Source organism: Manis pentadactyla, chromosome 14 (genome assembly GCF_030020395.1).
Source record: "Manis pentadactyla isolate mManPen7 chromosome 14, mManPen7.hap1, whole genome shotgun sequence".
Classification (NCBI taxonomy): Eukaryota; Metazoa; Chordata; class Mammalia; order Pholidota; family Manidae; genus Manis; species Manis pentadactyla.
Genome location: NC_080032.1, coordinates 58,603,557 through 58,630,656, shown reverse-complemented (window position 1 = coordinate 58,630,656; position 27,100 = coordinate 58,603,557). Strand labels below are relative to the sequence as shown.

The following is a 27,100-nucleotide window of genomic DNA, read 5'->3' as shown; positions in this document are numbered from 1 at the left end:
AGCCTAAATTTGAGTCAATATATATTTAGTCCTAAAAGTCAGTTTGCCACAGGTGGTTGTCAGAATGCAGCAGGCAGGCAGCTTTGAGAAGACAAGGCACTAAGTTTTCTCTAGCAACCTGTGACAAGACAGAAGCTTTTGTGGGAATCTTCATGGGAGCAGTTCAGCTCCTCCAGCTAGAAACAGCCTGCAGGCTCTCAGCTGGAGTCACTCTTCTAATGTTACTTTATCAGGAATGAGTTCTATTTATTCATAGATTATTAAAGCTGGAAAGAATTTAGAGATCACCTAAACTCTTTTTTTTTTCACATCTCTTGACATAGTTTACTTCTTTTTTTGTTGTTATTGTTATCATTAATCTACAATTACATGAAGAACATTATGTTTACTAGGCTCTCCCCTTCACCAAGTCCCCCACACAAACCCCATTACAGTCACTGTCCATCAGTGCAGTAAGACGCTGTAGAGTCACTACTTGTCTTCGCTGTGTTGCACAGCCCTCCCCATGCCCCCGCCCCATCATACATGCTAATCGTGATGCCCCCTTTCTTTCACCGCACCCTTATCCCTCCCTTCCCACGCATCCTCCCTAATCGCTGTTAGTCCATTCTTGGGTTCTGTGATGCTGCTGCTGTTTTGTTCCTTCAGTTTTCCTTTGTTCTTATACTCCACATATGAGTGAAATCATTTGGTACCTGTCTTTCTCCACCTGGCTTATTTCACTGAGCATAATACCCTCTAGCTCCATCCATGTTGTTGCAAATGGTAGGATATGTTTTCTTCTTATGGCTGAATAATATTCCATTGTGTATATGTACCACATCTTCTTTATCCATTCATCTACTGATGAACACTTAGGTTGCTTCCATTTCTTGGCTATTGTAAATAGTGCTGCAGTAAACGTAGGGGTGCATATGTCTTTTTCAAACTGGGCTGAAATTCGTAGAAGTGGAATTCCTGGGTCAAATGGTATTTCTATTTTGAGCTTTATGAGGAACCTCCATACTGCTTTCCACAATGGTTAAACGAATTAACATTCCCACCAGCAGTGTAGAGGGTTCCCCTTTCTCCACAACCTTGCCAACATTTGTTGTTGTTTGTCTTTTGGATGGTGGCCATCCTTACTGGTGTGAGGTGATAGCTCATTGTGGTTTTAATTTGCATTTCTCTGATGACAAACATTGTGGAGCATCTTTTCATGTGTCTGTTGGCCGTCTGAATTTCTTCTTTGCAGAACGGTCTGTTCGGCTCCTGTGCCCATTTTTTAACTGGATTATTTGCTTTTTGTTTGTAGAGGTGTGTGAGCTCTTTATATAATTTGGATGTCAACCCTTTATCGGATTTGTCATTTATGAATATATTCTTCCATATGGTAGGATGTCTTTTGTTCTATTGATGGTGTCCTTTGCTGTACAGAAGCTTTTCAGCTTGATATAGTCCCATTTGGTCATTTTTGCTTTTGTTTCCCTTGTCCGGGGAGATATATTCATGAAGAAGTCACTCATGTTTATGTTCAAGAGATTTTTCCCTATGTTCTTTTCTAAGAGTTTTATGGTTTTATGACTTACATTCAGGTCTTTGATCCGTTTCGAATTTACTTTTGTGTATGGGGTTAGACAGTGATCCAGTTTCATTCTCTTACATGTAGCTGTCCAGTTTTGCCAGCACTATCTGTTGAAGAGACTGTCATTTCCCCATTGTATGTCCATGGCTCCTTTATCATATATTAATTGACCATATATGTTTGGGTTAATGTCTGGAGTCTCTGATCTGTTCCACGGGTCTGTGGCTCTGTTCTTGTGCCAGTACCAAATTGTCTTGATTACTGTGGCTTTGTAGTAGAGCTTGAAGTTGGCGAGCGAGATCCCCCCCACTTTATTCTTCTTTCTCAGGATTGCTTTGGCTATTCAGGGTCTTTGGTGCTTCCATATGAATTTTTGAACTATTTGTTCCAGTTCATTGAAGAATGTTGTTGGTAATTTGATAGGGCTTGCATGAAATCTTTATATTGCTTTGGGCAGGATGGCCATTTTGATGATATTAATTCTTCCTAGCCAGGAGCATGGGATGAGTTTCCATTTGTTAGTGTCCACTTTAATTTCTCTTAAGAGTGTCTTATAGTATTCAGGGTATAGGTCTTTCACTTCCTTGGTTAGGTTTATTCCTTGGTATTTTATTCTTTTTGATGCAATTGTGAATGGAATTGTTTTCCTGATTTCTCTTTCCATTAGTTCATTGTTAGTGTATATGAAAGCCACAGATTTCTGTGTGTTAATTTTGAATCCTGCAACTTTGCTGTATTCTGATTTCAGTTCTAGTAGCTTTGGAGTGGAGTCTTTAGGGGTTTTTATGTACAATATCATGTCATCTGCAAATAGTGACAGTTTAACTTCTTCTTTACCAATCTGGATTCCTTGTATTTCTTTGTTTTGTCTAATTACTGTGGCTAGGATCTCCAGTACTCTGATGAATAACAGTGGGGAGAATAGGCATCCCTGTCTGGTTCCTGATCTCAGAGGAAAAGCTTTCAGCTTCTTGCTGTTTAGTATGATGTTGGCTGTGAGTTTATCATATATGGCGTTTATTATGTTGAGGTACTTGCCCTCTATACCCATTTTGTTGAGAGTTTTTATCATGAATGGATGTTGAATTTTGTCGAATGCTTTTTCAGTGTCTATGGAGATGATCATGCGGTTTTTGTCCCTCTTTTTGTTGATGTGTTGGATGATGTTGATGGATTTTCGAATGTTGTACCATCCTTGCATCCCTGGGATGAATCCCACTTAGTCATGGTGTATGATCCTTTTGATATATTTTTTAATTAGGTTTGCTAATATTTTGTTGAGTATTTTTGCATCTACATTCATCAGGGATATTGGTCTGTAATTTTCTTTTTTGGTGGGGTCTTTGCCTAGTTTTGGCATTAGGGTGATGTTGGCTTCATAGAATGAGTTGGGAGTCTTCCCTCCTCTTCTATTTTTTGGAAAACTTTAAGGAGAATGGGTATTATGTCTTCTCTGTATGTCTGATAAAATTCCGAGGTAAATCCATTTGACCTGAGGGTTTTGTTCTTGGGTAGTTTTTTTTATTACTGCTTCTATTTAATTGCTGCTAATTTGTCTGTTTAGATTTTGTGTTTCTTCCTTGGTCAGTCTTGGAAGGTTGTATTTTTCTAGGAAGTTGTCCATTTCTTGTAGGTTTTCCAGCTTGTTAGCATACAGGTTTTCATAGTATTCTCTAATAATTCTTTGTATTTCTGTTGGGTCTGTCGTGATGTTTCCTTTCTCGTTTCTGATTCTGTTGATGTGTGTTGATTCTCTTTTTCTCTTAATAAGTCTGGCTAGAGGGTTATCTATTTTGTTTATTTTCTCAAAGAGCCAGCTCTTGGTTTCATTGATTTTTTTCTATTCTTTTATTCTTCTCAATTTTATTTATTTCTTCTCTGATCTTTATTATGTCCCTCCGTCTGCTGACTTTAGGCCTCATTTGTTCTTTTTACAATTTTGATAATTGTGACATTAGACTATTCATTTGGGATTGTTCTTCCTTCTTTAAATATGCCTGGATTGCTATATACTTTTCTCTTAGGACTGCTTTCGCTGTGTCCCACAGTTGTTGGGGCTTTGAGTTTTGTCATTTGTTTCCATATATTGCTTGATCTCTATTTTAATTTGGTCATTGATCCATTGATTATTTAGGAGCATGTTGTTAAGCCTCCATGTGTTTGTGGGCCTTTTTGCTTTCTTTGTACAATTTATTCCTAGTTTTATACCTTTGTGGTCTGAAAAGTTGGTTGGTAGAATTTCAATCTTTTTGAATTTACTGAGGCTCTTTTTGTGGCCTAGTATGTGGTCTGTTCTGGAGAATGTTCCATGTGCACTTGAGAAGAATGTGTATCCTGTTGCTTTTGGATGTAGAGTTCTGTAGATGTCTGTGAGGTCCATCTGTTCTAGTGTGTTGTTCAGTGCCTCTGTGTCCTTACTTATTTTCTGTCTGGTGGATATGTCCAATAGAGTGAATGGTGTGTTGTACCAGTCTCCTAAAATGAATGTATTGCATTCTATTTCCTCCTTTAATTCTGTTAGTATTTGTTTCACATATGCTGGTGCTCCTGTGTTGGGTTCATATATATTTATAATGGTTATATCCTCTTGTTGGACTGACCCTTTTATCATTATGTAATGTCCTTCTTTATCTCTTGTGACTTTCTTTTTTTTGAAGTCTATTTTGTCTGATATAGTAATGCAACACCTGCTTTTTTCTCCCTATTGTTTGCATGAAGTATGTTTTTCTATCCCTTGACTTTTAGTCTGTGCATGCCCTTGGGTTTGAGGGGAGTCTCTTGTAAGCAGCATATAGGTGGGTCTTGCTTTTTTATCCATTCTATTACTCTGTGTCTTTTGATTGGTGCATTCAGTCCATTTACATTTAGGGTGATTATTGAAAGGTATGTACTTATTGCCATTGCAGGCTTTAGATTCATGGTTACCAAAGGTTCAAGGGTAGCTTCTTTACTATCTTACTGTCTAACTTAACTTGCTTATTGAGTTATTATAAACACTATCTGATGATTCTTTATTTCTCTCCCTTCTTATTCCACCTCCTCCATTCTTTATATGCTAGGTGTTTTATTTTGTCCTCTTTTGTGTTTCCTTTCACTGCTTTTGTAGGTAGTTGATTTTATTTTTTGCCTTTATTTAGTATTTGGTTGGTCTGCTTTCTTTGCTGTGATTTTATTTTCTCTGCTGACATCTGTTTAGCCTTAGGAGTGCTCCCATCTAGGGTAGTCCCTCTAAAATACCCTATAGAGGTGGTTTGTGGGAGGCAAATTCCCTCATCTTTTGCTTGTCTGGGAATTGTTTAATCCTCCTTCATATTTAAATGATAATCGTGCTGTATACAGTGTTCTTGGTTCAAGGCCCTTCTGTTTCATTGCATTAAATATATCATGCCATTCTCTTCTGGCCTGTAAGGTTTCTGTTGAGAAGTCTGATGATGGCCTGATGGATTTTCCTTTGTAGTTGAACTTTTTCCTGTCTCTAGCTGCCTTTAAAACTCTGTCCTTGTCCTTGATCTTTGCCATTTTGATTATTATGTGTCTTGGTGTTGTCCTCCTTGGGTCCCTTCTTTTGGGAGTTCTGTGTACTTCCATGGTCTGAGCGATTATTTCCTCCCCCAGTTTGGGGAAGTTTTCAGCAACTATTTCTTCAAAGACACTTTCTATCCCTTTTTCTCTCTCTTATTCTTCTGTTACCCCTATAATGCGGATATCATTCCTTTAGGATTGCTCACACAGTTTTCTTAATATTGTTTCATTCCTGGTGATCCTTTTCTCTCTCTCTACATCAGCTTCTATGTGTTCCTGTTCTCTGGTTTCTATTCCATCAATGGCCTCTTGCATCTCATCCATTCTGCTTTTAAATCCTTCCAGGAATTGTTTTATTTCTGTAGTCTCCCTCCCTACTATACCCGTTAGCTTTTGCATTTTTCTCTGCAAGTCCATCAGCATGGTTATGACCTTTATTTTGAATTCTTTTTCAGGAAGATTGGTTAGATCTATCTTCCCAAGCTCCTTCTCAGAGGTTGTCTCTGATTTTGGTCTGGATCAAATTATTCTGCCTTTTTGTGGTGAGAGAGGTAGTTGTAGGAAGCTGGCACGTGTGTCAGCTGGGAGAACATCCCTTCTTGCTGGTTTGTGGCCTTCCTCTCCTGGGAGAACAGCAACCCCTAGCGGCTTGTGCTCGGCAGCTCCGCGCAGATGGGGTCTCTGATTCTTGACTCACCGCTGTGGAAGAAGCTCTTTCCGGTTGCTGTGGGTGTGGTCGCTCTCAGGCTGTTGCCCCGCTATGGTGGAGCCGCGCTTGAGGGGGAACGGGTGGGAAGCTGTTTATCGCCATGAGGGGCCTCTGAGATGTGCTGCTGCCCAGGGGTTTAGGGTGCCCGGAGTTCCCCAGGATTCTCAGCTGCTGGACTGAGTGTGCCGGGATGCTTCCGTCCAGCTGTGAGGCTCCTGTCCCTTTAAGACTTTCAAAGGGCACTTGCTTTTCTTTTGTCCCAGGGGCGCTGGCTGCAGGGACCCATTCGCAGGTTTTACTGTTCCGTTTCTCTAGTATCCAGCACCCCACACACTGTGTGTCTGCGCTCCAGTGCGGTTCGCTAGGAATGGGTGTTTAGCAGTCCTGGGCTCCCTCTCCCTCCTGCTCCAACTCCTCTCCTCCCACCGGGAGCTGGGGTGAGGAGCACTCGAGTCCCACAGGCCGGGGCTTGTGTCTTACCCCCTTCATGAGGCGCTGGGTTCTCACAGGTGTAGATTTAGCCTGGCTGTTGTCCTGTGTCTTCTGGTCTCTCTTTTAGGAATAGTTGTATTTGTTGTATTTTCAGAAATATACATGGTTTTGGGAGGATATTTTCGCTGCCCTACTCACACCACCATCTTGGCTCCCTCTAATCTCTTTTCTTTTTGCTCATAAGAAGCTGAGTCTGGAGAGGTGAAGTGACTGGCTCAATATGATAAAATTGAGTGGCGCATTGGGATTGGACATTTCCTTCCATCCCAGATCTTCCCCGTCTATTTCACTTCGTGGCCCCCTTGGAAGGAAATGCTCTTGACCTGTCAGAGGAAGTCCTAGCCATCCCTGTGTACTCCTCTGGCAGCATTCCACCACCTGCAGGACACTGCAGGGGCATTTGCCTGCTGGCTCAAGCAAAGTGCTTTTCGGTAATGGGTAATAACAAATAGATGCAGATCTGTTCCAGGCATTGTGTGCTCACTGAGCACTGTGGCCTTCCTTTTAGGAGGAAAGTGAAGAATAGATCATCAAAAGGCTCTGTTAAGTTTCTCTAACCTCCTTCAGGGCTGTAGCTTGCTCCCTGCCTTGTGTCCAGCTCTGGGCACTGTCCAGCATACTGCAGCCCGCTGGCAGCATCCCTATGGGCGCAGGGCGCCCCTGGGAAGAGCCACCACAGGAGCCAGTGGGGCTGCTTGTCTAGATTGACTGCCTCGGATTGTGTGCAGTGGGATGACCCCGGGGCCTCCCCATCTTCCTTGTCCACTTGGGCTCACTTTCTTGCTTGGGTGCTTCTGCAGGTGGAGTTCACCTCCAGCTGCCTCCTCCAGAAGAGAAGTGGGGAGACGAGGTCTGGGAATCCTCCTCTTCTTGAGTAAGCTAGATGGTTCTTCCTGGAAGTACATGCTTTGCTGTGAACTTGTCCTTCCTGGGCGTGGCCGTGCCCACACTTTCTGGGGGCCCTGTGCTCACAAGTGTGCCAACCCATAGGCATGTGTTGAGCTAGATGGACTAGAAATTCTCTGGAGTCTTGTTCTCACCCTTTTTCACCTAAGTAAACACTGACTGAAAAATTCTCTGAGCTTTAGGGGACTGTGAGAATATTTTTCTTTCAACCCTGACGTTGTCTGAGAGCTTTAAAATCACATCATATACTTCCCTTTAGCAATCCACAGTGGGTTTCACCCCTCCCCCAGCCGCCCCCAGCCTTCTATGTTCTGCCCCCTGAGATAGAACTTGCCGTGGCACTGGATTTTGCTTGCCCTTCCCACTGCCCGTGGTCCTCCACACAGTGCTCATGTGTGCCCAGGGGATCACTCAGAACTGCGCACAGGACACCAGAGTCTTGGTCAGAAGCAGCACCTCTCCCTCACCCTTCTGAATTCCTGGGGCAGGACTTCTGCCACACCAAAGGGAGCCAGGAGGTACCCCCAGGGAATGTATCAGGTTGGCACTGGGAAAAGAGAAAATGAAATCCATAGTTCCCTGTGGGAGCCTTTCCCGCTGGCCCTAGAGTCGGATCCTGTGTGTGCGTGCGCATAGCAGGCAGCAGTCCTGGACGTGGGGCATGCACGGGGTGTGTGCCACCCTGGTGGAGGAAAATTCCCTTCTCTCCGCCTGCTTGGCCAGAGAGATCCGCTGAACATGGATTGGGGCACTGAAGTCTCAGCTGCAGCAAAGCCTTGTTCTTACCACCCTGACAGTTCCAGCATTGGATTTCTTATTAGCTGTTTGGTTATTTTTTTTCATCTTCTCCCTTTTGACACTTTTCAATTCTAGAGCCAAACCAAATACACTGGGCTGGCTAGCTGGTCTGGCTGTGTCTGTGGTTCCCGGAACGCTGCTGTTGTTCTGATGGGTCCCTTTGGCAAAGAGGGAAATTTTTCTCCACTTTGATAATGACAGGCCCTTAATTTGAATGTCCCTGTTCACATCAGTTAACAGATTTGTAAGAGATAATGTGAGATGCGAGGAATTACCCAATCAATTTAGACAACTATTGAAATTCTGCCTAGCTGGGAAATACAGCTCTTTGTTTAGAACTCCACACTTTCCCAAGCCTCGCTCACCAGTCTCTGGGCTGGTGAAGACTTGCAGGCCATCCCGTCCATCTCTGTGCCTCAAGACTGTGCTTCATCCGGGCACTTCACCCAAAGGGGCAACTCGCTTGTTCCTTTTCTTTTGCTTTATGAAGTATAATTGACAAATGAAATTGTAAGCTAATTATGTACAACGTGGTGATTTCCTATATGTGTACATTGGGAAAGTATCCCCTCCATTGAGTGAGCACCCGCCATCTCATATGAACTGTGTGTGTTACTCTCTTAGTACATTCCAGTCACGCACAGTATGACATCGCCCCCTGTGGGCACAGCTGGCTTGCTCTTTGAGTGCGTGGCACATCACAGTCCCTTCGGTGTTCCAGAAATGTTTTTACATGACACAACATTCCTCATTCTCCTGGCTCTTGAAATGTGATGTATGGGGGCCAGTCAGACCAGTGGGACTCTGCTATTGGTTTTGAGGGGGAGGGTGATTTTTGTTCCCTCTTTGTATCTTTGGTCACCATTTCTGGCCATGCTCCTTCTCTGTCTGCTGCCTTATCCCTACTTGTTCAGAGAGGGTGTAACGCCTATAATCAGAATACACCCTCTCAGGAAAGACGGTAACCTGGGAGGTTCTTATAGGCAGAGTATCATGTAGAAAAAACGCAAATTATCTCACAACAAAGAATGCTTTAGGCAGGAAGGCAGCCAGCAATTTAGAATTGTCTAGACAAAAGTAGGGTAGAAATTAAGACATTAGTACATTAGTGACATCAGCAAATACAAAAAAAAAAAACAGAAGTTTGTTCTGGTTTATGTAACTGTCTGAAGCCGGATTGTTACATCCATTGTGCTTGCCCGGTTCCAGGTCCTGCTGTATGTAAGGGGATTAATTGGGAGTGACAGGTGTTAGCCAGATGTGTTTGGTCCTTTGGATTGCTACTGGCCCCCATTCATGTTACCACTTTTACCTGGGTTATGTGACCTCTCAGCTGTTGAATTCCACAAAATCATGACTTACTGTAAATTTGATAGGACTCCAGGAAGTCTGACAGCTGGCCAGCAAGACCAGTTCTTAGAAAACTTCCCTGAGGCAGAGGAGACTTCCTCTCTCTCTGAAGAGCCGTGTATCTGGAGGTAGTGGAGTTTGATCCCTTAACCACCCACTGGTTGGCTTGAAGGATAATACCAAGGAAGGGTGTTCCTGAGGCCATTATTCTATCAGTCTGAACTGTCCTGGTCACTGTCCCTCTTTAGGCCTGAGTTGTCCTGCTGGTGAGGGTAGAGAATTGAACAGGTCATTCAGTTAACTCCCTGCCAGGTTTATGACTCTAAATCTTAGAATTGGCTGACTTTCAGGTGTAGTAGTTCCACCATTTGATATTTTTTAAGAGAAGGGGCTAGTGTAGAAAACTAAACTGTGTGTTTTGTGTTAATACAGATTCACAAAATAAAAATGTTGTATTTCCTTTAGGGCTAGAGAGCTGCATTATAGATTTTCAGCTGGGATGCAGAGAAGCTCTTGATTTGCTTTTATGTTTTATTTTTAACCTTTGAAAACTAAAGGTAAAAACACATGATGATACAAAGCTGAAAAGGCTAGCAACCCCACAGCTTATGGCAAGCATTCGTTCATAAATATTTAGGGAGCACCTACTGTGTGCCAGGCATAAATTGCTCTTGGTAATATTAGAAAGTAATTGTATGATTTTCATGCTTCAAGAGGCATTAAGTACTACATTCCTTTATGTCATCGAGTGGGTCTGAGGAACTCATTGCAGAATTTTATAGTTTGGGGTACTGGAACTCTGACAGGATTCTGGTATCATGTATGTACAGGCCCACATGGGAGATTGGGGCTAAACTTCTTGTTATTATGCCATTTTGTTCAAAATTAGTCATGGAAGAACAGGAACATCTTTCTTACTTCTGACTTAAGCAACACAGCCCTTCCATCTTATAAAAACAAATTCTAACGTTGCCTGGCAAAGGAGTTCATTACAAGGTAGGGGAGGGAGAAGGGGAAGGCCCGAGAGCAGCCTCCTGATCACGGCCACCTCCAGCAGGCATGACGCAGAGCCTGGACCAGCCCGCGGCTTCGGGCTCCACACTGCAAGCGTCTTGGCTGGGTCATTCTGGCTCTAAACTCGGACCTGGCACATCGAGGAAGACAGGATGTCAGAGCTACTCTTTGTCTGTGGGAAATAATTATAGGACAGATTCTTCAAGAGCAACTTTAGTTTTCCCCGAAGTAAATGTTAGCGGGATTCCGCAAAGTAATGGTGACCAAGTACCTGTAGAAAAGTAAATGACTGGGCAAGAAATGTCTACTGTGCTCTCAGATCCCTCTGAGTATGTAAGTTTTATATTTAATGTTTTATTCAACAGATATTATGGCAAAATACATTTCAGTTTATTCTAGCTGTTCAAAAACCCAAAGTCGGAGGTTACTTAATATCTTCATGTTTCCTAGGCGGCTGTAGGTAGACAGCCTGCCGATTTGGGCTGGGGCCGTAGCCCACACCTGGCTGGGACAAGGGACCATTTCACCTTGACCCATCACCTCTGACAGGCTCCAGTCATCACGTCAGCTTACAGCCCGGACCTCATGGCCTGTGCAGCCTGGGACCTAGCTGTTAAAAAAAAAACTCAAATTTGGGTTCTTATGTGCTGAAACCAAATTAAGTGTTTCTGTATAATTTTCTGCCCACCACCAAACCATCACAGAAAAGGATTGATCTGAGTTACTGGCAGGTGCGGCAGAACTCACTGTTACCTGTCTTGTCACCACCCCTGCTTTACATCCACCCACACCTCCTGCTCTTTCACCTCATCCTCTGGGTCTGTGAGTGGGGAGCTGTTGACTGTTTTCTCTCTTCTATGACTTCCTGATTCCATGGATTTCGGTTGAGCCTCCCTGACGCCTCTGCCTGGCTGTGGAGAAGCAGAGAGCCTGCTCCGTAGCCTGGCCTGTGCCTAGCAGTCGATGTTCTGGGGCAGTTTCCCTGGATCAGTCAGCCCATCCCTCAGTGGCACTTCTTTTCCTCTGTCCATCCCACCACATTCCTTCTCAGTCTTCCTTCCGCTCTGCTCTCTGACAGTTAACCCAACATCCAAGGCAGGCAGAGAGCTTGGGTGGTTTCTCTTGCAGCCAGCCTTTCATGACAATGTTTGCAGGGGAGTGGGGTGTACAACATCATCTCTGAAATACCTCCCTTGCCCTCTGAGCGTCCTCCATCTGCTCCCTGAGCAGAGGCGAGGCCGAGGCATTCTGTCCTTCCTTCTGCTGCACACACTTCCAGTGTGAATTGCTGTGAGCATTCAGATTGAGTTACTGTTGCATTTGTGATTCTTGGCTCAAGTCCCTCTAGAAATCATATTACTACTATGAGTTCAGGGAAGGCTGGAGCAGCTACTAAGAATACATTATAATAACATTCAGCAGACAAAGCTAGCAAATTCCTGCTGGAGGCCACCTTGGCATCCTATACTTGTCCCAAAGTTCATCTTTTGAGAACTGTAAACAAAGTGGGATGCCACCATGTATGTTCATATGCCCTGCTTCAAGGTCTGCTTCATCAGTCTTGATTTGGAGATGCTTCAGATTTTATCTTCAGATGCTCTTTGGAAAGTTATCAGTGTTGGCCAGGATTAGCAAACATTCCACGAGTTTACTCACCAGTCGTTTTGCAGTTGTCTGCTTTGTGCAGGGCATTTTGTTGGACAGCATTGGTATGTAAAAAAGAATTCATCAAGGAGTTTGCAGAAGAGTTGTGGGATTAAGCATACAGCCAACTCTTGAAACATGAGATAAAATTAATACTTCAGCAATATTCACCTCTAAGTAGAGAAGGCTCCACAGTGAAAGGGGGCAATTGAGCTCAACCACAAAGGATGAGTAAGATAGGGGAGAGAGGAGTGTGGGAGGTAGGATTGTCCACATTCCAGGAGGAGAGAACCACATCAAAGTGAAAGCAAAGACGAGGGAATGGCGAGAATACCCCAGGAGTTCCGTCGGGGAGGTGAGATGGGGCCAGATTGCAGCGCCCATTCCAAAGAGATGGGGCTCCGTTTGGCCGGGAGGAGGTCGTTTAAGGTTCTGGACAAGGAGGGGGCACCTAGCCCATGCTGATGTAGAAAGATCACTCTTGCAAACCAGGGTTGAAATCAGGAGATGCTGAGGTCTGAGGGTCGCATTAAGGCTGGGAAGCGGGTCGGCAGTGAGGACATGAAACCAAAAGAGGCCACCTGGTGAAGGGCTTTCACAGCAAGCTTACAGAAGAAGAAACGCCACTAAATAAATGAAAATGTTTAACGTTTTGCCTCACTTTTGGCTTTACTAACAAAAAGAGCTACAAAGAACTGCAAAGGAAAACAGCCTTGTCGTGGCGGCAAGGTCAGGGCGCACACTCCTGTGTGTGGTGTGGGTGGGGAAGGGCGACCTCAGTGTGGCCTATGGGCTGAGAATTAGCGCGGCTGTTCTTAGGCTGGTACTATGTCTGAAGCTTTAAATAGGTATATACCCTTTGACCCAGGAATTTTAAGAAAACAATTGTAGATACAAAAGATTCACATATAGGAAAATTCAACACATTAATATTTATACGGGTGAAAAATGGAAAACAAGCTAGATTTCTAATAGTGGAATTATAATACAAGCATAAAACAGATTACAATACAGCCCATTTAAAATTGTAATTTAGGAGAATATTTAATCACATGAAAAACTACTTGTAGTTATTAAATGAGAAGAAGTTTATTAAATAGCATGAACAAGTATGATTTGATGTGTAAGTGGGATATTCACAGAGATGTTGGTCAGGCATTCAAAAGATGCAAATCTGAGACTTGGGAGACAGAAGGGAGCTAGAGTTATAATTACATTGACAAGCCTTGATAATGGTTAAATTTAGGTCATGTAAGGGTTATTGTACTAGTCTCCTTTGTATATGTGTGAAATTTTCTTTGCTAAATAAAAGTTTTAAAAACCCACCTCAAAAGAAAAAATTAAACATGCAAAGAAAGTGAGTTAGATGTGTTAATGCACTAAAGCGTTTAGAACAATACCTGGCCCACAATAAGTGTATAATTAATTAGTTTTTGTTATTTCCACTTTTTAAAGCTAAAGGTAGACAGGGTTTCCCAAGCAGAGCACAAGAGGAAGAACAGAGGAAAGTCCCTTTAGGCCTCAGGAAACCCTATACATGTGGGAGGAACAGAAAGAAGAGGCCCAGCAGCAGCAGTGAAGAGCTATACCAGCAGGCAGAGGAGAGCTAGGTGGGTAGAACGGAGAGTTACAGCTGCCAGCCTCGGGGGCCTCCTGCGGTGAGCAGTGAGGTGCCCCTTGGTACCAACAGGGTCGGACCCCACATGCAGGATGTTGGGGCAGCATATCTCCCTACTGCATGGTCATCCCACCCACATGTCAAGTCCCTTTTTCTCTCAGTGGAACATATTATTTCATAGTTCCTCTCCTGGGATATATATATATTTTATGCATATGTAATAAAAATATGTTATTGTCTAATAATAGCACCTATTATTCCAGTAGTCCCTTCCTCTAGAGCATCTTAGTTAAATTAAGGTTTAGCAGAACGGGGCTTTTCTGTGAAATCTTGAGGTACGCCAAGAGGCTTGAGGAAGATTTTGTAGTAGATATTTTTTATATGGAGTAAACTGAGTTGTGAGATAAGGGATTTAATGCCTAAGCTATAGAAGGAGCTTGCAAATTCGTGGGAACAAAATTTGTTTTGCATTTTAGTGGAAATTACTTTGGATTTGTCCTTTAGATGCAAAGCTTTCAATCCACAGAGAACTGAATCTTTAGAGAAGGGACCATGTAAACTTAGGTTCTCCATATGATTATAGTGTTTTTAAGAAATAGACCAAGAGACAGTATTTTTCACTGTAGTATTTACAGTGGTGGAATTAGCCTGCCAGTGTTAGAAAGTAGCGGACAGGAAATGTAAGGTCTCGTTAGATGACTCAGTGGTACATCCACTAAGTTTGGATTTGTAGCTTTACCAAGAAAGGGAAAGAGGAAAAAGATTTAATTTATTGCAGCTAGGATGTGTAAGCATTTTCATTAAATCCCAAATACTGCATATTTATACTTTTGTGGAAATCCTCTTCTGTTGTTAAATCTACAGAGGCCTTCAGGGAAGCAGTGAAAAATGGATAGGCAGGCATTGGGGGTAGAGGGAAAGGAGAGCTGATAAATTAAGTTTCAGAAACCAGAATACACCTTTCCCAGTTTATTCACAGGACCTGCTGCATACCAAAACCATACAAAAACTTCCTTTTTAACATGTGATGCACAAGCTAAAGAAATGTTTTAAAATAATGAGGTACTAATTTTCCAAGATTTGTTTTCCCACCTGTGCTGTGAAGCCCATCTGTCTGTGTTTAGTTCAGTTACTTATGTTGCCTTTCCTTCCTAAGTGGCCTGCAGGTTTCAGCAGCACATTCCTGTACTGCTTGGACTTCAGAATGACTAAAGCTTTGCATTTCAAAGTCAAATTTTAAATCCTCATTTTAAAAGGAATTACACAAGCACAAGAAAGGTTGATCTTTGAAACTTTTTTAGGAAAAAAGAATTTTAGCATGTAATGGATCAAGTGCCAATGAAATCTCTCCCTGCTCAGCCATGCCTGCATTTAATACATACTGCTCTCAGATAAAATGCAAACCCCGAGTAATCCCTGAAATGGAGACCAGCCTCCCAGGTGGAAAGCAACTCCAGCTAATGAAGGAACACTTCCTGCTCTGAACTTTTTGATTTTCCCGAGCAACCCATTCAATAGACCTTGGGAACACAGCCCTCAGCCTACCTCTGGCTTTTCCTTAATCTCTTTCCGTCGCTTCTAGTTACACTTTACCTCCGGTGCTAAGTCACCCTTCCAGCTTCTTGTTTATGCTCTCTGATATTTGTAGCTAACAATCACATTCCCTCCCTTCGTGTTGGGTTAGTCAGGTCTACCGTTGGTTCTTCTAATCCTCCCTCATAAAATGGCCCTTCCAGCCCCTTAGTCATGCCTGCCATTTTTCTTTGAACTCATCCTAGTTTGTTTCCACTCTTTGGGAATGAGGTGCCTGAAATGCAGCCCAGTGCCCCTGGCATGGCTTTGAGGATGGCATGCCTTTTTTTTCCCTTTTATATCTTTCTTTTAAAGTATTACCCCCATCTTAGTTCAGGCTATAACAAAGTGCCATAAATGGGGAACCTTGTCAACAATAGAAATTTATTTGTCACCACTCTGGAGGCTGGAAGTTCAAGATCATGATGCCAGACAACAGAGTCTGGTTCCAGTGAGTGCGCTCTTCTTTCAGGGCACTAAGCTCACTCTACCCTCATGACCAAATTACTTTCAAAGTTCCCCACCTCAACATACCACCACATTGGGAAGGGACACAAACATAACATTCAGTCCATTGCAGCCACCAAAATAAAATAAAAAGCACATACCTGTCCCCCAGCCTTCTAGTACTTAACAATGAATTTTTTAAATAATTTTGTTATTGAGATACACAACATAATCACACATTCTTTTTATTTCTTGTGAGAAGTTTTAAGATTTACTCTCTCAGCAACTTTTAACTATGCAATACAGATATTATTAACTATAGTCACCATGCTGGTCATTACATCCCCAGAACAGTTAGATCATACAGTATTTTTCTTTCACTGTCTGACTTATTTAACTTAGCATTAATGCCCTTAAGTTTCATCCATATTGTTGCAAATGGCAGGGTTTCCTTTTTATGGCTGAATAATATTCCATTGCATACATGTACCACATGTTTATCCATTTGTGTTCTTTCCATGTCTTGGCTGTTGCTGTTATCATCTTCTTCTTCTTCTTCTTCTACAGATAATGCTGTAGCGAACATGAGGGTACATACATCTTTCTAAGTTAAGTGTTTTCATTTTTTTCAGATAAATACCCAGAAGTGGAATTGGTAGGTCATATACTCATTGTTTTTCAGTTTCTGAGGGCCACCAATACTGTCTTCCACAGTGGCCACACTAATCCGCATTCCCGCTGGCAGTGCACAGCACTCCTCCTTTCCCTCCACATCTTTAGCAGCACTTGTTATTTCTAGTCTTTGGTAATTGCCATTCTAATAGATGTAAAGTGATGTCTTACTGTGGTTTTGGTTTGCTTTTCCCTGATAATTAAGTGATGTTCAGCACCTTTTCATATACCTGTTAGCCATCTATATGTCATCTTTGAAAAATGTTCAGATCCTCTGCCCATTTTTTAATTGGGTTATTTCTTTGCTAATGAGCTGTATGAGTTCTTTATATATTTTGGATATTAACCCCTTATCAGATAAATGATTTGCAACTGTTTTCTCCCATTTGGTTGGTTGCCCTTTCATTTTGCTGTGCAGAAGCTTTTTAGTTTCACATAGGCCCCACTTGTTTATTTTTGCTTTTGCTGCCTCTGTGTCTGATGCCAAATCAAAAAAATAATAGCCAAGACCAATGTCAAGGAACTTACCCACTGTGTTGTCTTGTAGGATTTTTAAGATTTCAGGTCTTAAATTCAAATCTTTAATACAAATCTTTAACATTGAGTTAATTTTTGTGTGTGGTTTAAGACTGTGGCCAAGTTTCATTCTTTTGTATGTATCCAGTTTTCCTAATAATCATTTGTTGAAGAGACTGTCCTTTCCTGATTGTATATTCCTGACTCTGTTGCTGTAAATTAATTGACCATGTATGCATGGGTTTATTTATAAGCTCTCTATTCTGTTCCATTCATCTATGTGTCTCTTTTTATTCCAGTACCATAGTGTTTTGATTACTATAACTTGGTAATGTAGTTTGAAATGAAGGAGCATGATGCCTCCAGCTATGTTCTTCTTTCTGAAGATTGCTTTGACTATTCAGGGTCTTTTGTAATTCCATACAAATTTTAGGATTTTTAATGTCTGTGAAAAGTGCCATTGGAATTTTGATAGGGATTGCAATCTGGATCTGTAGATTGCTTTGGGTAACGGGCATTTTAACATTGTTAATTATTCCTTCCCAAGAACATGGAATAGCTCTGCATTTATTTCTGTGTCTGTCAACTTATTTTATCAATGTATTTAATAGTTTTCAGAGTACAGATTTTCACCTCCTTGGTTAAATTTATTCCCAGGTATTTTATTCTTTTTGATGCAGTTGCAGTTGGGATTATTTTCTTAATATCTCTTTCTGAGTTCTTCATTAATATTAGAGAAGCATAACAGATTTTAGCATGTTGAATTTTATATCCTGCAACTTTAATGAATTGATTTGTTTATTCTAACAGGTTGGTTTGTGGAGTTTCTAGGGTTTTCAAAATATAACACCATGTCCTCTGCCAAGAGAGTAAGCTTTATTTCTACCTTTCTAGTTTGGATGCCTTTTATTTCTTTTTCTTGCCTAATTGCTTTGACAAGGACTTCTAATACTAGGTTGAATAAGAGTGGTGAGTGTGGCATAATATAGAGGGGGCACGGGGAAGACAAATAGTGACTCTATAGCATCTTACTATGCTGATGGACAATGACTGCAATGGGGTGTGGGGGGCACTTGATAATATGGGTGAATGTGGAAACCACAATGTTGCTCATGTGAAACCTTCATAAAACTGTATATCAATGATAACCTTTTTTTTTTTAAGTATTATTTAAAGTATTGTCATTAAAGCCCTTGGACAAAAGCTGGAAAATAAAAAAAGAATGGTAAGTGTGGGCATCCTTGTCTTGTTCCTGATCTTAGAGAAAAAGGTTTCAGCTTTTCACCATTTAGTGTGGTGTTAGCTGTGCACTTGTCATATATGGCCTTTATTATGTTGAGTTTTTATCATGAAAGGACGTTAATTCTTTCAAATGCTTTTTCTGCATCTGTTGAGATGCTTATCAAAAGAAATAGTTAATGTGGTATATCACATTTATTGACTTGCAGATGTTGAACCATCCTTGCATCCCTGGAATAAATCCCACTTGTTCATTGTGTATGATCCTTTCAATGTATTGTTGAATTCAGCTTGCTAATATTTTGTTCAGAATTTTTGCATCTATGTTCATATGGGATATTGGCCTGTAATTTTCTTTTCTTGTGGCATCTTGTCTAGTTTTCTTATCAGGTTAATGCTGGCTTTGTAAAATGAATTTGGAAGTGTTCCCCCTCTTCTGTTTTTTGGAAGAGTTTGAGAAGGATTGTTATTAACTCTTTAAACGTTTGGTAGAGTTCACCAGTGAAGCCATCTGTTCCTAGACTTTTGTTTGTCGGGTGGTTTTTGATTACTGATTCATTCTCCTTACAAGTAATCAGTCTGTTCACATTTTCTATTTCATTATGATTCAGTCTTGATAGGTTGTATGTTTCTAGGAATTTATCCATTCCTTTTAGGTTGTCCAATTTATTGGCATATAATTGTTCATAGTAATCTCTTATGACCCTTTGTATTTCTACCTTTGAAAGTCTCACACATCCACGTGTCCCTCTCCACATCCTGACCTCTGTCAAATTACTCATCCTTAACTTTCACCTGGGCTTGTAACATAACCTCCCTCAATTATATTCTTCTTCCACTCAATCTAACATATTTTTATCTTCTTAGAAAATAGAAGTGATCATGTCACTGTACAGGGTAAAATAAAAACTCTTGAACTTACTTTATTTTTTTTGGTTTTTGTTTTTTTTAACCAAATCAAATCTGAATTTCTTAGCTTTTACATACATAGTTTGGCCCCAGTCATTCCCTTTGGCTTCATTTCCTACCAGTCTCCACCTAGTCTCCGGCCCTTATGTTCTAGCTGCATTGAGCATCTCCCTCTTCCCAGGTGTGCGCTGTGCCCCCTCTCGCCCCATGTGGCTGTGTTTGTTCCATCTGCTTGAAAGCCTCTTCTCATCTTTGATCTCCCAAACTCCTGTTCAGCTCTCAAGATCCAGACCACATGTTGCCTTTTATGATATCTTCTCAGACTCCTCCAGAACAAGATAGCCACTCTTATGTCTCCCCTGCAGCACATGTTAATGCCTTGTTATGGCCCTTACCATGCTGGTTGTGATCATAAGTTTACATGTTGGTTCTTACTAATCTAAATGGGTCTTCAGGACAAGGTTCATGTCCGTTCATCTTTTAACACCTAGCACATAGTAGGCCCTCAATAAATGCTGCCATAATGCTTGAAGGAATGTCAAAGAGAGTGTTTAAAAAGGTAGTTAGAAATATACTTACTCCTAAGCAAGCAGAGGGCTATCTTATGTTTCTCAAAATAATCTCTTTAGCTAAAGTAGCAGGTCTTAGGATAGCAAAAGTGGGACATAATGGGGAATGACTTCTAAATTGTAAGTTTCCTGGGGCAAGGGCCATTATGCAAAGTTAAGATGCAGCCTGAGACCATCCATATGCCCCATCCTGGGCACGTGTGTACCACCATCACACAGTGAGGGAAAAATTCCACCTGGAAGGAGCAGCCTGGGATCGGAGGCCCAGCTCTGCCAGCCAGCGCCTTTGGTCCTTGGGTTAGCAACTTACTTCCTTAGGCCTCATTTTCATGAAGAAGCCTTTCACATTTTCTTTTATATTTTCCTGGTGGTTAATTTTGATGGAGGAAGACTTCACAGAGAAAGTGCATCTTTTTGTCTTTTTTTTTTTTTGCTTTATTGAGGTTGTATAATTGACAAAATTATGTATTTAACATGTAGAACACAATGATTTAATATGCTGTGGAAGGACTCCCACAGTCAAGTTAATTACACTGCCATCTCATCTCATGTATTTCCTTTTTTCTTTATGTGAACACTTAGGTCAGACTCTTAGTGAATTTTCAATTACATAATACAGTATTACCAACTATAGTCATTATATTGTACATTAGCTCTTCAGACTTTACTCATCTCACAGAAAATGTGTACTCTTTCACCAACCTCTCCCCATTAGCACCACTCCCCAGCCCCTGGCAGCTACCATCTACTTAATATTTCTGTGAGTCTGACAAATTTGTTTTTTTCAGATTCCATATATAAGCAGTACCAGTGTTTGTTGTTCTCTGTCTGTGGCTCATGTCACATAGCCCAGTTCCCTACAGCTTGTTGCAAATGTTATTTCTTTTTTATTGATGAACAAATAATTCTTAGTGCAGACAGGATTGTTTTTATTTTATCTGAAATCCATCCTTCCTTTCCCTTTCAGCTGCAGAATGAGTTAGAAAAAGGGGAGCGGGACAATGCGGAACTGCAGGAGTTTGCCAACGCCATCCTGCAGCAGATTGCAGACCACTGCCCCGACATCCTGGAGCAAGTGGTCAACGCCCTGGAGGAGTCCTCCTGACCCTGCTCTGGGCAGTGCTGGCTGGCAGCCCGTGCAGTGACTCCAGGGGCCGCGGGGGACAACCGTGCCAAATAGACGCCCAGAGGCTTCCTGGCACCAAACCAGCACAGCAGACTCTACCCTGCCTTGGTCAGTCCTTCAGGTGTGGTTCCAGCACCATTTCTACACCTGTCCTCTCACTCTGCCTTTCTGCTGTGGGCGTTGTCACCACACTTCTTTGATGTCCAGGGTAGTTAAGTGTCTGAGTCTCCATGAAGGACTGACATACAGTCATCAGCAGCAGAGAACTGTGGGAGTGGGTGGCTCTGTCCTTGCAGAGGGGCATGGAGGAGAGACTTCGTACCTTCTGTCCTTGACACCAGAACTAAATCTGGAATCTGCCTGGAGTTCAGCATATTGAGAGAGTGCTTCCCAGTGGACCAGAGAGCTGAGTGTTCCAATATCACAACAGGTGCTTTCTCCTAAAGGGGTTAAAAGATCTCAAAAAGAGAGAACAGGGACAAAGAGAAACCCGAGTCTTCTTTTTACCACCTCCCTTGTCCACCCGTCACATGTGTGGTGTTCTGTGCAGGGGCTGTGAGCGGGCCCCCCCACCTTCGGGGGCACCAGCCCCCAGGATCCAGGTCTGCCCCAGCCCTGCCGCACTTGTCCTCGCCCCTCCCAGCCAGGTAACAAGGGCCATAGCGAATGGCTCTCCCCTGGTCCCTCTTGTGTAAGACCTTTGGCTTAATTATACAAAGTTTGTCAGATCCTTTATCTCTAGGAAACAGAAGAAAGGTTTGGCGTGTGCCCTGCCAGCACCCTCTGTGGCTCTGCTCCTGTGGAAGGAAGGTGACCATTCCTGGGGTCAGTCCGGTTTCTCTGAACATCTCCGTCACAGCAATCTGGGCCCCTCAGCCCCCATAGAATGCATCCGCCTTCCCACCACCTGTGTTCTACATCCCACAGCCCAAGTTTAGGGCCTGCCCCCCTCACCCCATTAGCTTTACTCCCAATTGGTACTCCCCAGACCCCTTGTGCATTGCCTGGAACTTCTTTCTGGCACAAATGAATGTTTCTCATCCCACACACACTCCTTGCTCCATTCTTTCATTCAGAGAATACTTAAGAAATGCCTACTGCGTACAAACCACCATTAGGTGCCCATCCTTGAAGAGTCTCTTCGGTGAGGGAGAGGTGTAAAGGTATCTGTGAACAGACCTGGTTGAGCCAAAGCAGTAAAGGCTTTCCCTTCCCGTCCCCCATCTGGATGGAAAATAGCTTCCAGAGAACTCTTGTGCAAATCAACATTTCTCTTTATGATGGAATTGGTGGGTTTGGGGGCAGGGGCAGAGTTACTTACTTGCCTGTAGGATCCCTTTTGGCAATTCAGGATTTCTGTTTGTTCTTGTTACCCTAGAAAAGTGTGTTGTTGAGGGGGTTATGATGGCGGACAGTGTTTTCTTAGCACAGCATGTACTTTGGGAAACTCAGCTCCATGATGCACATCAGAAAATTAATCCCAAATTTGCAAATCAAGTTGAAGGTATTGGCATTTTGAAGGGCATTCTTCCCAAGCGTGGACTATGTCATAAATAATTAGTCACCAAAAACTAGACTAGACCACTTCATCCAAATGTAGCCCTTTGACCATCTCTGTGGCCAGACACCCACCAGACACTCACACCTTCTGATAAGAGTTGCTGTGAGAAATGTTTTTGTCTTGCATTCTCTCCTTTCCCCTTCCCCAACTACTCACCCAAGAATCTGGTGCCTGTAAAGTCATCACAGCATTCAGGCTACTATCTTCCCACCAACAGCCCTTGGCTGTCCCATTAACTTATATGGTCAGGTCTCCAGCTGCCCAATTCCCTGCTGTAAAACAGTCTCTTCCTGTGAGAAGCTGTGGAGTGTTCTTATCAAAGGTCTAAATGGACTCTGCTCATAAACTTCTTACTGAGACGCTTTCCGATAGTCAGGCAGACAGAGGTCGGTGCGGGGGTTAGATAGTAAGTGGTCATAGTTTGTGACCGATCACCTCCATTCCATTTATTCATTGCGCTGCCCATGAATCTTGTACAAAGCCCCCAGGATTTTAGGGCCAGATTCACTAGAATCTCACTTTATCTACCATAATGCAAACAAGTGAGGTAGAACAGCACTGTTCAGGGGACTAGATCAGAACAGAGAAGGCAGGAGAGGCCATGCCAGGGAAGTGGCCCCAGCCGACCAGCTGGTCGGCTAGAGAAGGCATCCGGCAGGTCTCCCTGGGTCCCACTGACTCCACCTTTACTATCAGACACATACCTGTCACTCTTGCCTACATGGTGCCTGACTTCACTGCACCTCCTTCCTCCCCCTTCTCTTTTCAACCCTTCCTGAGGCTTCCTCTGCAAACCTTATGGATGTCCCCTGGACAAGTACTTTGGCACAAACGATGTGTGGGGCAGGCATCCTCTGTCTTCTGTCTGTGAACCCCAGCAGGGAATCTCCTTGATTCTTCCTGGATGGTCATCCACCATCGCAGAGGTTCTGGAGGCTGTTTGGTCCTAAATGCAAGTAGGCTGTAGCTAAAGCTGAGTAGCGACCATGCCCTGCCTTTATAGTATGGGGGCTAAGTCAGGACAGTGCTCACTGAGTTCAGTCCATTCACTCAGCTGCCATATACTAAATAACACAACTCCCAGCACAACAGGACTTCCTGCCGGGGGCCCTCCTCTGGTACTCAGCCTCACAGGTCACTTGACTGCTACCAAAGGTCTGTAGCCTTGAAAACTCACTGCAGCTTGCCTGTCATGTTCACCAGACTCATCCGGTTCACTGGCAAGGCTAGTTGCCCCTTAACACCTAAAGATCTGCACCCCAAATGAAGGTCATCATGAAGGGGACAAGAAGAGGAGTGGATAGAATCTAGCCCGGGGCTCACAACTGAAGAAATGCAAAGCGACGTTCTCTTTGTGTCATATACCTCTGTCCCAGGTCCTTGTCAAATTCTTGATGAAGTTTCTGAATTGAGATTTGCAAGGATTTGTATAGCATTTGCAACAGAAAAGATCTTAAATGGGCTCTAACAAATTAAGAAACGGAAATCCTTAAATCCATCTTGGCTCCGACTTTGACCTTGTACCTTATAACCTACAGAAGATCTAAGTGCTTCCCTCTCTTCTTTACACATGGGCTTTAGAATACGGCAAAGCAGACTACACCCGAGACTGCCTTCAGTGGTGATAGTGGCAATGTGACCTGGCACTTCTTGTCAGTAAAAGCCTGGTTTCCCACGGGGGCCCCACAGGCTCACCCACTCCTCAGAAACCGCGAAGAGGATGGGAGAGTCGTCACCAAGTCTTAGCCAGCTACCGGGCCAGTCCCTCGCCTGTCTTGGTCAGGATGAGTGCCTGGATTTGCTGCTCAAGAGTGCTGCTGGCCCCAGAGCCCTCCTGCCCCCCTGGTGGCCCCAGACATGAGCACAGGCCCACTGGCTACCCTTGGGGTCTTTGAGAAAACAGCAAATCAGGGAACATATCACCACATAGAAGGTGACCCTCACATGGCACTTCTAAATCACAGTGGGCGCTGTGTCAGCCCACAGGCCGGGCGGCGTGCTACACCTGGCAGGGCCTGCAGGGCTGGCCTCCCCACCACTGCCAGCCCCTGGGCTCCTCAGGATGGGGCCTTGAATACCCAAAGGAATGTTTTAGAAAGACTCTGGAGTGAACTAAGGGAGTATTTGGGCAAAAGAAAATATACATTACAAGGAAATCCTTCTGAACAAAATGGCTGGATGATTCTTTTTAAGCAAAAACTGTTCCCAAACTTTTTAGTGTCAGAACTGTAACCAAGTGTCTCCTGACTTTTTCCAACGTGTTTGATGAGTGCCATGACCCTGCCACAGGCCTTCCTCCTCCTGACCCTGGGGGAGCCGTGGTTTCTGGGGCTGGTCAGCGGGGAGGGAGCGGTTCTCCCGCATCCCATCTGCCCTTTTGTATCTCTGCTCGTCGATATTGTCTGTGTGGTTCAGAGCGTTGAGGCAGTTGCATTGTGTCCATTGTTGAGATTATTAAGATATTAAAAGTAGTTGTAGAACTGAAAAATTAAAGAGCTGTGTTTTGAAAAACAAACCAATATGATGTTAGTAAAGGAATTCAAGCTCCGGGGCAGCCATGCTCCTCCGCAGCCGGCCGGGTGAAGCTGGGCTGGCTGCTTGGAGAACAGCGCACCAGGCGGGCGCCTGCCCAGGGGGCGGACAGCCGTGGAGCAGAGGGAATCGGAGCCGGGCTCGGAGAGTTCCCGCACACCCGCAGGACCCGGGGGAGGGCTCTAAGTAGGACCCCGTCGCCGCCCTCGCCCCCACGTCTGCCCCGGCCCCGTGTGCCTAGGACCGCGTGGTGACCTGGGCTTGGCCCTGAAGCCACCCTCAGCAGCCCTGCAAGGCCGAGAACCTCCTTCCTGCCCACTTGGTGCTATATTTCCAGGGCCCGTCCAGTTCAGGCCCGCGCCCGCATCCTGGAGCCTGCCGTCCGGGGGATGAACTGTACTCGGATCTCCATTCCTTCTAGATTCTTCCCCTATGAGCTTTTTAGACACCGGGTCCCTGGGGCCGGGCTGTGCTTCTTGGGCCCAGAGATGCCGAGGGCAGGAGAGGAAGCGGACCATGCTGACGGCAGCTCGTTCGCCTGCCTGCCTGCCCACGCCAGTCGGTATTGCAGTCGCCCTGCCCTGCAGCCCGGCTGCACCCGTCTCCACGAGAACCAGGGCATCCGGACTGAGACCTGGGGTCTCCCTGGGGCTCGTCCTCCGCGTCAGGAGGGCTCCCCTGCAGTGGCGGCCGAGGAGGCTGGGTGCTGACTCCGGTAGCTTGAGTTCCTCATGGTGACGGTAGCAGCCACAACAGTGGTGTCTGGGGTGCAGGTGCACCCACTGCCTTCAGCTGTGTGTGTGTGACAGCCAGAGTCACCTTACTGACACAAAGAGGTCGTGTTATAGACAACTCTGCCTTGATAATTATTGTAAACACTTGTTCATTTTTTTCTTTTTTATTCACAAACTAAATCCATCAGGAAATTATAAAGTTATTTAAAAATTGTGTGCTGTGTCTTTCTTTGAGTCTCACTCCCAAATGATGCTAGAATCCTCAGATACTAGAAAAGCAGGGAGAAGCCAGCAGTCCCCCAAAAATCAACTCCTAGTGGCAGGTAACCCAAGAGCCAGGGGTGCCCAGGGCTTGGCAGGGCTGAGGAGTGGACAGGCCTGGAGCGGGCCCAGGAGAAGGGCAGCCTCCTGTGGGCTGCCACCAGAACTCGAGTAGGCAGCCTCCTTAACTGCCTTTCAAAGCCTGCTTCCACCTCCCTTCTCCCCTCCATGCACCCCCAGCCCTGAGCCAGGTTCCCCATTTCGGATCGAGTTGTGTGTCTGGAGCTTGGAGGGAGCGGCCCCTGCCCATGCCCAGGAGGACCAGGGTAGCCAGGGCTTGGGAGGGTTTTGTTCAAGGAGGTTTAGGCCCCCCGGGCCTCACTCTGCTGTACTAACTCGGGGATGTGTGAGCTGCGCTGGCCAACAGAATGTGAATACCCGGAGGAATGGGGAGCTGAGAGACTGCTGGAGAAATTTCCAGCTTTCATATTTGTCTTGGGCCTTATGCTCACTAAGAAATTATTCTGGGAAATTTCTTTTATGAGAATTCCTTTTCTGCTTAGCCTCATTTCCGCATCTGCCCCAGAAAGGAATCGGCCTGCTCACCACCCTCCCTCCCTCCTTGGAGAGTCTGTCACCTGCTGTGGCCCTTGGGGATGGGCTCTTCCCGGGGTTTCCCCAGGCCCCACTGCTGCTCTTGGCCAGAGCACCTGGTCGGAGGGTCCGGAAGATGGGGTAGCACCTGGGAGACGTGCTGTCCACAGGACTCAAAACCCTCTGTTGCTCACCACTTCCTCCTGGAACAGGGACAGTTTCACTGGGAGAACGTGTATTATACTGCACAGTGTAAAATACAACCACAAGCAGATGTGCCCGCAGAAAGCTGTTGGATTACACTGGTCAGCTGTTTCCAGGCTTTTCCATTAATCTTTTTTCACTGTTTGTTTATTCACTCTGTGGTCTACCAGTACTCAGTTCAGACAAATGGACACAGAGACCATGAGGTTTAAGGAAAATATGTGAGAGAAGTTGCAATTGAGAATTCCATCCATTAACTTGGTTTTTGCTCTGAATTGGGAAAAGGATGCTGTTTTTTTATTTTTGAGGGGGACTATCAGGCCGGCTTGAAGATGGTCAAGAACTGCTTAGCCCCTGGCGTGAGGAGCACCCTGCAGAAGCTGGGTGGAGATCCGTGAGGCTTCCCAGATGTCCTGGGAAGGGCCCTGGGCTTGCAGCCCGCAGCCCTCGGCTGCGTCTTGACCTCTCAGCCTCTCTCCAGTCCCCTCTTCAATCCCTTCTAAAGTAATGCCACCTTCACCTAGGTCACAAGCCACAGCCATAGTGA

The 27,100-nt window shown here is 44.3% G+C and overlaps 1 protein-coding gene across 9 annotated transcripts in view; it reads left to right on the top strand.

Annotated features, from left to right (window-relative positions):
• The window catches only part of ERC1 (ELKS/RAB6-interacting/CAST family member 1), a 730,429-nt gene extending 704,721 nt beyond the window's left edge, over positions 1–25,708 (top strand). For all 9 annotated transcript variants that reach the window (XM_057492538.1, XM_036907416.2, XM_057492541.1 and 6 more), the window contains one exon: positions 20,509–25,708. In XM_057492538.1, coding sequence (XP_057348521.1) covers positions 20,509–20,646 — 138 coding nt within the window. In that variant the 3' untranslated portion in view covers positions 20,647–25,708. The remainder of the gene's footprint in view (positions 1–20,508) is intronic.
• Positions 25,709–27,100: the final 1,392 nt, after the last annotated feature.